This window comes from Eurypyga helias, unplaced genomic scaffold (assembly GCF_000690775.1).
Source record: "Eurypyga helias isolate BGI_N326 unplaced genomic scaffold, ASM69077v1 scaffold6362, whole genome shotgun sequence".
NCBI lineage: Eukaryota > Metazoa > Chordata > Aves > Eurypygiformes > Eurypygidae > Eurypyga > Eurypyga helias.
Window position 1 is genome coordinate 297,129 of NW_010236525.1, and position 13,259 is coordinate 310,387.

At 38.6% G+C, this 13,259-nt stretch overlaps 1 protein-coding gene across 1 annotated transcript in view; it reads right to left on the reverse strand.

Moving 5' to 3' along the window:
• The window catches only part of LOC104506229 (usherin-like), a 305,157-nt gene that overhangs the window by 267,950 nt on the left and 23,948 nt on the right, over positions 1–13,259 (reverse strand). The window contains 1 exon segment of the mRNA XM_010147113.1: positions 12,383–12,613. Within this exon segment, the coding sequence (XP_010145415.1) occupies positions 12,383–12,613 (231 nt within the window).

Below are 13,259 nucleotides of genomic sequence, written 5' to 3' on the forward strand. Positions count from 1 at the left end.
GTGGAAGATGTCCCTGCCCATGGCAGGGGGGTTGGAACTGGATGGTCTGTAAGATCCCTTCCAACCCAAACCATTCTGTGATTGTAAAACTCTCCACAGACTCCAAGAACAGGAGGAACAGACAACATTCTTCCTGTTCCTGTCCACAAATTGCCCCTCAAAATTAAAAAAAAAAAATTGAATGCATACACAGGCTGCTCATGCCACATCCCTTCACACCACTCCGAGTATCTTCTTGTAAATCTGGAGCCCTTTGTCCATATACAGGAACCTCTCTTAAGAGGGTTAAGAAACACACTTTTCTTGAATAAAATGGCACTTTAAAGAGTGAGGAAAAACTGGAAAATATTTACGTATAATTTGGAATTAAGGAAAAGCTGTGAAGAGAATGAAAAATAATAGAATTCCTGCCATACTGCCTTAGACTAGCCAATATTTTCCAAGCAGAAGCAGTATAACTGTACCACTAAAAACACAAGGGGATTTAACATGATTAGTCTAGATGAAATCTAGATGATCTTTACCAAGTGTCATTGCTACTGCCTTCTGGCTCTAGCACAAACTATAAACATAACAGTTTAGAAATAAAGGGTATCAGAGAATTAATGTTTATTAAACTCAAAGCTACAGGAATATTCCTCTTTGGCTATTACAGCTCATCAAATCCTTCTCTTTAAAATTACTTTGGGTACAAGTTCAATTATAGCAGCACGTAAGAAGAGTGTGCAGAGTCCTCTCCCTGAGGAGGAAGGAGTGGCAGAGATGTGTGATGGACTGACCACAAGCCCTCTTCCCCAACCCTTGTGCTGCTGGTGGGGAGGAGGAAGAGAAATCAGCAGCAAAGCTGAGCCGAGGAAGAAGGAAGGGGTGGGGGGAAGGCGTTTTAAAGATTTGGTTTCATTTCTCATTTTCCTACCCTCATTTGATTGGTCAGAAATAGAGCTGCTTTGGCGGGCACCTGGCTTCCAGCAGGATCATCCCACCACAGAATCCTACAAAAATCTTACAGAGTATTGAAATACTTGTGCGCAAGACTCACAATTGCAGTAGCAAGTTAAAGGCATTGGAAATAGTCACTTTTCTTTCACATGTCTCTGCGCCATCATGTATTTCTGAGAATTTTCAGAAGCATTCATACATTTGCTCCAGAAGATGAACATCGATTGAACTACTGCTTTCTATGCTCAAACCTCCTGCAAGTTCTTTCTTTGACAGGCATCATTTCAGTCCTTGCTTTAACTACACAGTCACAGTTGAATGAAATGAGCCTCCATTTAACACACAGTACACCATCTCTCACATGCAAAACTTCCAAGAGATTCTTGTCACCTTCCCACACATCCTTTTATTTTTTTATTAAATTAACTTCATGCATTTCTGCATTTTCTACCTTCTATTTTTTTCTTTATGTCTTATTTTCAGCAACTTCTACTTCCCTAAATCTCCCCCCAAGAAGTCCCTCCATCTCACACCTTTGCTTAGCAGCACACAAGCAGAAAAGGAATCCCAGAAGATGTCATGCCTGAAGCAAAACACAGTGCTTCTGTATCTGTTTATTTTCAGAGACACATATGAGGGCACCCACTTCCCTTGCTGCACACCGAAGCAGCACAGTGAACAGAAAGTCTCCTTGAACTCTGTTCTCTTCTTGTTTGCCCTTGTAAACACATAACATAATCTCACCTTTGGCTTCTTTAGTGAGCTGAGCAAATACAGGAGAAGTCCATTCTTACTGAACAACAACCAGGCTGGATGCTAAACAAAAAATATTTTTTCCACTCTCACTCTCATTAAATTCAATGAGTATTCTTTGTGCAGATTCCTATACGGAGTTCCTACAACAAATCCTATCAGTGTTTTGTTTGGAGATGAGCAACAAAAAGAAACACCAAATACATAGGTATGCTGTACTGGTGGAAATTGATCTTGTATAACATAGCTTGGTACATAAGTGGTTACACTCTCAGCTTAAGTCATAAAAAAAATAGAAACTTGTCTACTTTTATTACCTTGACTACACACACGTTTTGAAGTAATTGTGAAAAAACTTTTCTTCTGCTAATTCTTCGTTTTTTCATCTACAGAGAGAATGCCCGCTACATTTCAAAATAACAAATCCTGTTTGCACAAACAGAAGCACAACTAGGATTGTGACAAAAGGGGAAGATATAACAATATCAAAAAAGCTCTGTTTTTACAGCTTCCACAGTTGAGACTACTACATGCTCTGACAGTTTGCATGTACAAGCAGAAAAAAATTGTTTTTAACCATGCAGTACTGAATGTCACACAACAGTACTTTGGCACCAACACCAGTAAGATAAAAAAACCCAACCAAACAAACAAACAAAAAAAAGTGCAATTGCATGCCAAAACTTGTGCTGCATAGTTGATCTGATGAGGTAAATTTGAGAACTAATACAGAAAAGGGATCTTCTTTCTGTATTAGGGAAAAAAAAGAGAATCTTTTTTTTTTTTCCCCATGAGTGGGTACAATAAATCTTTTTCACAAAGATGGAAAAAAGCAGATACTTGATACTGATAGAAAGTATGTCTGTGCCTAAGAAAACCAGCTCATCTTAGTGAAAATATTGCCCCTGTAACACTGGCAAGGTCAGCATCAGCTTGGCTTATTTGCTGCCTAAGTCCCTGTTGTGCATGTTCGAAAACGTTTTAAGTTGTTTTGTTCATAAAGCAGCACAGTTCACTTTCTTGTGCCAGATCACTTCTTTTTCTCTATACTCAGTGCCTCTCGCTCCCTATCTTTAGGCTTCTTGGGATTCGGAAGGAAGGAAGAAAGGAATGTGGTTTTCAAGATGAAACTGTGAATTCATTTTAAGTACTAGAACAAAATTCTAACTAAAACGTCTGTGCGAACAGTTCTCAGGCAGAAAAAAGGATGGTTACCCTTCTTGCTGCAGCCAGCCACTTGACGGTGACATAGAAGATCTTTATCTCTCTCTCACAGAAGATGAAGACATGGGTTCAACTCATTCTTTTGCGAAGACAAGAGGAGAAAATGTAAGAAGTCGGCATAAAAATTAAAAGAAATTCTAAGAAGTCGTCCTATGGCAACAACCTAGACAGAAAGGACACATTAAAATAAGAGTTCTCCAAGAGCTCTTTAGTGTATGATTTCATATCAAAGTCTGAAAAATGAGTGACATAATCAAAAGATCCCCAAGATAAAAACTGTGTTCTCCAAGTCAGCTAAACAAATGTGCTCTCTTCCTTTCTCCCTCAGTATTAAAATCATAGAATAGTTTGGGTTGGAAGCGACCTTTAAAGGTCATGTAGTCCAACTCTCCCGCAATGAGCAGGGACATCTTCAAATACATCAGGTTGCCCAGAGCCCCATACAGCCTGACCTTTAATATTTCCAGGGATGAGGCATCTACCACCTCTCTGGGCAACCTGTTCCAGTGTTTCACCACTGTTATAATAAAAAAATTCTTCCTTATATCTAATCTAGATCTGCTTTGTCATCTTCCCAGGCACAGACCTGTTGCTGACAGGCCAATAGTTCCCAGGATCCTTTTTAAAAATGGGTGCAATGTTTCCCTTTTTCCAGTCACCAGGGAGTTCACCTGACTGCCATGACTATTCAAAAATCATGACCTCGTAACTCTCGAGTGCATCTCATCAAGTCCCATAGACTTATGTATATTCAGGTTGTTCGAGTGGTCTCGAAACTGATCTTTTCTTACAGAGGGAGGTTGCCAGTGAATACTGAGGCAAAAATGATGTTGAGTATCTCAGCCTTCTCCTCATCCATTTCTACCAGTTTGCCAGTCTTGCTCATCAGGCAGGTATATGTTCTTTGTCATTCCTTATCTGGCTGACATACCTGCAGAAACCCTTCTTATTATTCTTACTAGATAATTTGATGAAAGTATTTATTTTGTAATAGTTTTTCACTCAAAGTCTTGTTTACCTTCTTCAGTTCAAAGTAATGAAATAAAAAAGATCAGTCTTAAAAAGCTACATAAGGAAAAAAATGCCAACAGAGGGACAAAGAATACATAAAGCCAAACTAATCAAAAGGCCAGATTTCTCTCCTTCTGTTCCAGTTCTCTCCATCTTTTTAGGGTAAGGTTGAAGCAAACAAATGTAATAGCTTTTGTTGTAAACTTTCGTCTATAGATTAGGGAAACTACAGACAGGTCAGCCTAATGTTTGACCCCAAGGACAGTATGCAGGAGGCTATATTCAGACACAGGAAGGTCAAGAAGATGACTTGGAACAGTCAACTTGGATTTATTACAGGTAAACTGTGCCCAACCAACCTGATTGTCTTCTATGATGAAAAGACTGGCTCAGCAGCTAGAGGGGAAAGCAATAGGTGTTGTGTACCTTGGCTTTAGCAAGCACTTCAACATGGTGTCCGATAGGATCCTTGCCATCAGGCTAGCGAAATAGAAGGACCACGGGTTGACTACAAAAGTAGGTATAAAATTGGCTGAACAGCAGGATTCAAAGTCTTGTGACAAGTGGCACAAAGCCCAGTGGGTAGCATTTACAAGGAACTGGTACTGGGACCATTTTCGTTTAACAGTTTTATTAATTCAAATCCTGGGCAATGGGATGGAATGTACTGTCAAAAAGTCTGCAGGCAATTAAAAAAGAAAATAAAGTGCTGCAATGGAGACACTGAAATTCAGGGGAATCTTGACAGGCTGGAGAAATGAGCCGGCAGATAACTTGTGAAATTCAAAGGCAATAGAGCTTTGGGTACTATGGCATGAAAAAAAAAAAAAGAAAAACAAGAAAAAAAGACAATGGCACACTGGAATGAATGCAGTGGAGGGTCACCAAGATAGTCAGAGGGCTGAAGTATACTCTGCATGAGAAGAAGCTGAGAGAACAGGGTTTGTTCAGCCTTAAGAATGGAAGGTTGGAGATGATGATATTGACTTTTTCAGCTACCTTACAGAAGGATATAGAGAAGATGAACCCACGCTTACTTGGAGGTATATAGTGACAGAACAAGAGCCAATAGACACAAGTTCAAATACAGAAGATTCTGTATAGCTATAAGGGGAAAAATATTACCAATAGGCTGGTCAGATTAGAAACTGAAATGGACTTCTCAGAAAGACTCTGGAAATAATCCTATCAAGTTGGGAGGGGAGTGTTGATCTGCCTGAGGAAATGTGTTGGAAATATCCTTGGAAATATACTTCACAACATATGGAAATAAAAGAAAAATAAATGAAAGGCCTGAGCAGGTCTAGTTTGAAGTACTTTGAGCAGGAGGTTGGACCAGATGACTCCTCTTCCAATCTAAGTTGTTCTATTATTCCACGATTTAGTGATTAAAACTCATTCTACTCATCTCAAACCTTACCAGTAGTCATACAAAGAAAGTCTGGAAAATGTCTAGAGGACAGAAAATAAAAGGAGCAAAACTTATACAACCCATGCAACTTTCCATCTATATAGAAAATTTTAAGTCGGATCTGTATGTATACAAATAAATACTAATAAATAAAATGAAAATAAACCCAAGGCAGCTCTTTCCTTCTAAGAGTTATTTGGAGAAATTAACAATTTCATTTGGTTAATCTGAGTTTATAAGAGGATATATGTTCAGAAAATACTCTTAGAGACCACCTAATCAATCCACCTACTCCAAAGCAGAATCAAATTTACACCTAGGTTATTTCTGACAAATGGTCATCCAACTAATCTTTGAAATCTGCAGTGTCAGAGCTTTCCTTTCGGTTTGTTTGTTTGTTTTTTTCCTCACAATATATTCTTTTACTTAACTAGGCTGTCTTTTAGAAAAAAATTCTTGTGAGAAAACAACCTATCTTGCTACATTTTAAGCTTATTATGAGCCCATTGCACCTTCACTCACAGTAGATGTGCAGCTTTCCAGTATCTGAAAGGGGCCTACAAGGGTACTGGGAAAGGACTTTTTACAAGAGCCTGTAGTGACAGGACAAGGGGTACAGGTTTAAATTGAAAGTGGGGAGGTTTAGATTAGATATCAGGAAGAAATTCTTCCCAGAGAGGGTGGTGAGGCACTGGAACAGGTTGCCCAGAGAAGCTGTGGATGCCCCATCCCTGGGAGTGTTCAAGGCCAGGCTGGATGTGGCTTTGAGCAACCTGATCTAGTGCAAGGTGTCCCTGCCCATGGCAGGGGGGTTGGAACTGGGTGATCTTTAAGGTCCCTTCCAACGCAAACCATTCTATGATTCTATCATTCTGTGGATATAAGTTCATTCTCTTCTTTTAAACTGCACATTTTTATATTCTTTAAGACCATCATCATGACTCCTTTTAGTCTTTTTTCTAAACTACACCCCTTATTCAGTCACTCTTCATTGTTTTTAGACCTCCAATTGTGTTCACTTTCTTGGTCTTCAGTCATAATGTGTTCCATTCCACAACTTTTGGGATGCTGGGAAAAGGCCTGTTTATTTCGTTCCACACGCTAATGAAAATACTTGTGTCTTCTACAATGAAATGTTTGCACAAGATTATATGGAGGGGAATTTGTTTCACATTACTGCAAGGAGAGTTCACTGTGATGAAGAGCTATGGGGAGATCAAACTTTGAATTACCACAGCCGTTCTCAGCACTTCTGCTCAGAACAAATGCAAATGACACTTGTGCAGTGTTCCATGGCAAATTCATTAAGAAACATCATTACTGGAAAGATTCCCCACTCTGAGATATGTGTGTGTATCTGAGTCAGAATTTGGCAGTAAAAACACTAGCATAGATTTTTTTTTTTTTAAATACACATTTTTAAGACCACTTCATGACACTTAAAATGTCATTGTAAAAAACCTCTACTTGTAATGCTGAATATATTAACATCTTACCTCATACAGTTATTACCTAGTTATTACAGAACTGAATTTGCATCATGTAGAGGTTGGCAAAGAATACGTATTCCAGGCAAGACCCACTTCTTTTTAAGGGTAGTATCCTATTTCAAAAAACTTGGATTCAAAACAAGACCAAACACAAAAACTTCTTCAAAGTAGACTGCATTTTGATCATTACCACACAAATAACTTTCTTCTTAAACAAGTAACATCCTAGAGGAATCATAATAAAATAATAATTGCTAATTAAAGTGGTTTTAAAATACCATAGTCACAAACAATCTTTCATGCCCCTCTAAATAAGAATTATTTTATTACTAAATAAGTAAAGGCTTCCCTTCTCATATAGATACATAATTCTAACTTCTGACACCAAGCTCAAGTTTTATTTTAAGCAACAAAAAGCATGCTTGGAGGATTCGTTTTGCTCCACTTCATAGAAAGAATATGTATATTATTTACAAAACCCACCACAATGCCACAAAATTGTTAATTTATGTTCAGCGTTATATTTGAAAAGTAGTCTCATTCTGGGAGGTCAGGAAGAATGTAACCTTCCACATACCCATCTTGCTACTCTGTGATTTCCTTCTTCTGAAACAACTGAGTTGCTCTTTATACAGTGAGCAGTTCTTACATACACTTACAGTTACACTGAGTTTCTCTCCATGAAGCCCAACTATCTCCATAGAATGGAACCCAAGGAACTTTTTCATTCATTCACGTGTCTGATCATAATTTCTATCCTTTCTAACTCTAATTGGCCTCATCTCAACAGTTCAGCCACAGACTTTCTATCTGGCAATAGATCAAGCAGAGCAAAGATTCAAAAAGTGATTTGTGTAATCCATGCTTGTACTTTAGACAACTAAATTTCAGTCCTGAAACTCCTAGCTCAGATGTCATTGTATCCCAGAGATGCCTCACCTGGAGTACTGTGTCCAGGTCTGGTCTCCTCAGTTCAAGAAGGACGAGGAACTACTGGAGACTGGAGAGGGTGCAGCTCAGGACCACTGAGATAATGAAGGGCCTGGAGCACCTTCCGTATGAGGAAAGGCTGAGAGAGCTGTGTCTGTTTAGCTTGGAGAAGAGGAGGCTGAGGGTGCAATCTTACCAATGCTTATCAATATCTAAAGGAAGATGGGGCCAGGCTCTTCTCAGGGGTGTCCAGAGACAGGAGTAGGGGCAATGGCCATACACTGGAAAACAGAAGGGTCAACCTGAACATGAGGGAACCCTTCTTCACTGTGAGGGTGACAGCACGGGAATAGGCTGCCCAGAGAGGTGCTGGAGTCTCCTTCTCTGGAGACTTTCAAAAGCCGCCTGGACTTGTTCCTGTGTGATCTGCTCTAGGGGATCCTGCCCTGGCAGGGGGGGTGGACTAGATGATCTCTAGAGGTCTCTTCCAACCCCTACCATTCTGTGTATCTGTGAAACTGTGAATTTTCAGGTTTATATTCTATTCGCTCAATAATACCTGAAAACAAAACTTCCCTTTATCTGTCTGTAGGCGCTTAATCCAGTGTACTTGCTCTAGAAAAATATGCTGCACAGATTTTTGATAGGGTTTTGAACAAGGTTTCAAGAGTGACATTGTTTTTGTCTGACGGCATAGTATCCACCAGTATACTCAATGGGGTGCACATGTTCTTTCTTCTTTTCAAAGAAAAACGTAATCCCACACTCTCTGTAAAACAAAAAGTTGAAGCTGCCTAACCCTCAGGAGATGTTTGAGTTCTAAATCCTGAACAGAAGAAGGTAATGCCTCAAATCAGAACCAAACCCGATCCTAAGCAGGGCCTATTCATACATCAGTTTTTATTTCAACCATTCAGACATCTCAAGTCCTAACCTTCAACCAAGGAGCAAAAGGGAATTGAGGAAAAACTCTCCTCAGAAATATATCCTTTGGACAGTTGCTGGTATTCACACACACACATCAGCATTTCAGCATGTTATTTTCCATGAATTTTATTCAATGATCTCAAAGGATGGCCTTTGTAAGCCTTGGTATGCCTCTGCTAGAAAGCACATGAAGACCCTAACTTCCCTGCAGAGCAAACTATTCTCACCCATTCGTTAGCAGTGAGAGCCAGGTTAACATCACATCATGCTCATTACGTACATACTTAGGCTTTTTATGGGACATAGCTGTTAGACTCAGTCATTAGAGAGATGATAAAAGTAAAATTTGGATTTAAAATATATTCAGACACATGGCTATTTACAGTCCTTTAAACTCCAAGTCTCCTGCCGCCTGTATGAAATAGATAGTACCTCCCTGGACTACTAGAGAACCAGAAAGACAAACACAACAGCATCCCTGCAGCATTCTGACTCCAGACCAACAGCCACGTCACACGAGCTGTACTGATAAAACAAACCACACAAAATAACTAATTTGTAAAACCTTCTAGCCATTTCTTGAGGACTTTTTAAGTACAAACACCTGCATTAAGTAAAATCTGAATGTCCTCATTTAGAACATCAGAATGATAGCACTTTGCTGTCTCATGGGGAAGATATGAAGACAAACAACTGAATACCACAATCTTAGAGTGAAGGGAGACAGAGGAGTTCCTTAGCTAAAACAAGAACGCCAGCAGTTCCTTTGCCTGGTGGTATTTTGATAGATATAATGAATGTTGTTGCAGCTAAGAACTTCTAGGGTTACAAATAAGTTTGTAAAATTGAGTTTGCATCTTTTGGGAAATAATATTACAGATGCCTAAAACAGTTCCTACCATCTGAAGAGCTGAGAAGTTGCAGGTGGACAGTTCTGGCAGAAACAATCCTTTTCTTTACCTGCCTTACTCTCATCTAATGTGTACTCAGAGCACATCTTCCTGTGCAGCTGGAGGCTTTGTTGCAGAGAGAATGATGCTGCTTAGTATATCCAGTGTTTATTGCCTAACTTCTTTTTTTTAAGAAAAAAAAGATTAATTTGGAAAATTTCCCAGGTAATACATCTGCCCCTATTACTCCCACCTCGGAGCGTAAAACCAGCCAGAGAGGTAGTGAGGACAACTGCATTTATTAGCAATGAATAAACTGATTTATCTTTTTCTGGATTAGCAGTGGGAGATTCCAGATGCAATAAGAAGTATCTGTCTGCTGACTGACATTTACAAGATGGCACACTTTTGTGTCAAAAACGTACACAGCTGCATGCACACTAAAGCTGTCCAGCTATAAAGCACAATTGCCAACTGCTTGTCTTCAGGGATGGGTAATGAGAGAGGGCCTCAGCAACAAAATAAGTGAGGGTGCAATTAAAGATTATTTTTCATTCCCTTAAGCGTCTTTTGTCCTAAACTCTCTTATAATTTTCCCTTTATCATGTTTTGGAAGAAGGACTTATGATCTGTCTCAAAAAAACAGGATTTTTATTTCTCAAAAGCTTTATTGAGTTGACAGGTACCTGAATTACACATTTTTAGGTACCAAACAGGCTTATTTAACCTGATTGTCAGTCATCACCAGCAGATGTCTGGACAAATTGTCTAGCATATTTTGGTTCTAGGTCATTTCCAGATACTCAGACTAATAGCTTGTCTAAAAGAAAGAACACAGTCCGAAGCAATAATAAGGTATTTTCATCCACACACCATTTTCAGCCATCAGATGCCAATATGAAGGGAGCTTTATTTTAACATCTGCTCCCAGCATGTCTGTCCAAACTCTCAGCCATCTCACTAAACCTTATTCAAGGTCTCAGACTCAGTTTGTGGAATGTAACTGAACCCCAGACTGAATCAACGATTGGGTAGATTCGTGTTGGGCTTGCTTGGTTAAAAATAGACAGGCATGTCAACAATCCCAGTGGTGTAACACCTTCTTCCCCAACACACTCAGAGACTTCTGATGAGAAGTGGGAAATTCAGTGATACTCATGATTTTTTACCTGCCTGATTAAACTATTTAACTGTACAGCAGCAATGGGGCTGACTGAAGCTCCAATGAGAAAAACTGCAGCTCACAACTCCTCTGGTGTTTAGATCATCACAATTTACAACAAAAGAAATACATCAAAGATTATTTTACTAAATACATGGTAAAGGGTGCAAACTCTCATGTCAGGAAAACCCTTGAGCAGTTTGGATAAGGAAAAAAGCCCAACAGCTGTTCCTATGGAGTCCTGCACAGAGACAGGTTTTGCAAGTCAACATGGTGTCAATATTTAACTAACACGTTATCGCTTGTTATTATTATTTGACTAATCAGTCAAGTAAGCACCTAGCAAGAAAAAAAAAAGTGGAATTTATCTTCAATTTTCATTTTTTTAAAATCAGATTCACTGAGTGATCACAGAGAAACTAGAAGGTGATTTTTGTTTTAAAAAAAACCGCATTTGCGCACATGCATACTTGCAAGTACCAAGATATCTGTATTCACATTTTCTTGCCAGAATTACCTGTGGTGACACAGAAGACAAGGGATGTCAGCTACTCAGTTGTCTTCAAATCTCTGGCATTCTTTTGAGTGTCAACAATGCTGCCTGTTTTTTACAGCCCTTTTCTGTCTTCACAGTGCTCAGTACCAGGTAAAGCTGTACCACACTGTGGTGTGCTCTTCGCACTATCAGCATGCCGTCTAACGCCAGCTCTCACCGTTACCTAGATTCCTTTTGGATTTCCCCTTGCTGCTATCAGTCTCATGACTTGATATATCCACATACCCCTTTCATACACTTATTTTTTTTTTTTAAACCTTCACCTCTCACCCCTTTCATACACTTATTTAATTTTTTTTTTTTTAAACCTTCACCTCTACCATCTCTTATTGCACTTTTAAAAACCTCATACTTCATGCACACCAATGTAGTATTTCACTTACAGACCTCTACTTCTCAAACATGCAACAAGGTTCATCTAGGTATTTTCCCAAAAAAAAACGCACTTTTGCTTTATCCAAGAAATGAAGACATCAGAAAATTATGAGAATCACAGAACATGATAATTGGTCTGCTTCGATCTGAAATACAGCCAGTTCCAAAATAACTAACTAATCAAACAAGGGAGGATATGATAACACCCAGCAGACCAGAAACAGCAGAATTCTGTCAGAATAACCCCCTTTTTTCTTTCCTTGTCAAAACAAACATGACCATAACACAAATGTTACAAACAAAGAAGTGATTTTTGAGTTCTTGTGCAACCTCAGGAATCCTCAAAATATACAAAAGAAACCATGCCTTAGTATTCACAGCAAATTCATCAGAAAGTTTTTATCCCAGAAGAATAAATAAAAACCATCTTATATTTACCTTTAGGAAATGAGTTGGATATGCAGCAACATTCACCATCAGGTACATCTCTATGTCCAAAGACAAGGGAATACAAATCCCACATGTCCAACAATGTTTTCCACAGGCTTTTTATGTGAGGATCGAAATAACCCATACATGAATAACAATCACATTATGCTCATAAATTAAAAACTATGGATTTTACCATAAAAATTATACAGAAGATGACAATAAATGGTAAAATAAATGCAGATTACAACTGGTACATTTTGTAAGTCATTTAAACTCATTTACCTGTAAAGTAAGTATTGGCAGGAAGAGTGGAACTAGGGAATCTGTAATATCCATTTCCTGGGAAACGGATCCCTTTCATTACTTCTGTAGTCAGTGTAGCTAAAGATGAATCCATCCTTTCCACCTGGTAGATGGGAGGAGGCCCATTAAGTTCTTCAGGTTCATTCCAATTTATCTTTACTGTTGTACTGTTCATTCCTTCAACAAGAGGGGCATCAAGTTTTCTTGGAGCTGCACACACACACAAAAAGTTATCTAGGTATCATTGTCCATAATACTTGGGAGATTATTTATTGTACATAACAATATTTGCAAAACATCCTGCTTCAGTTTGTGATCATCTTAAGAATAAACACAGATATTGACAGAAGCTTAAACAGAGAGAAAAAAAAAAAAAAAACCAACCACCAAAATATTCTTAATCTTTATAGGAACTTACTTTCATTTCCACAAGAAATAACTTATTTTTTTTTATTCTTGGATAAGAATAAGGCTTTGGATAAATGTCCCTAGCATTATATCCATTTTCTTTTCATAATTTTTATGAATGTGAATCAACATCTTCAGAAAAAGTATATTTTTATTCTTTCCTTAATTAGCCTCTCATACCATATTCCCTGTATATGTGTATTTGTATGACTTTCAGCATTGGATTTCAGTAAAACACCAAAGGAGAATCTAAACAGATAATTAGCTCTTGTTACATCTCAGCAATATGGTACATGACAACATGAGTCTTTCATCACTGAATTTATCCTCGTCAACAGGAGCAGAACAGCTACCCATCCACAACACTGAGGCCCATCAGGTTGTTTTCCTCATGGTGCACATTCAAGCCCTAGCATAAGTTTAGATAATTATCGAGTTCAAGAAAACG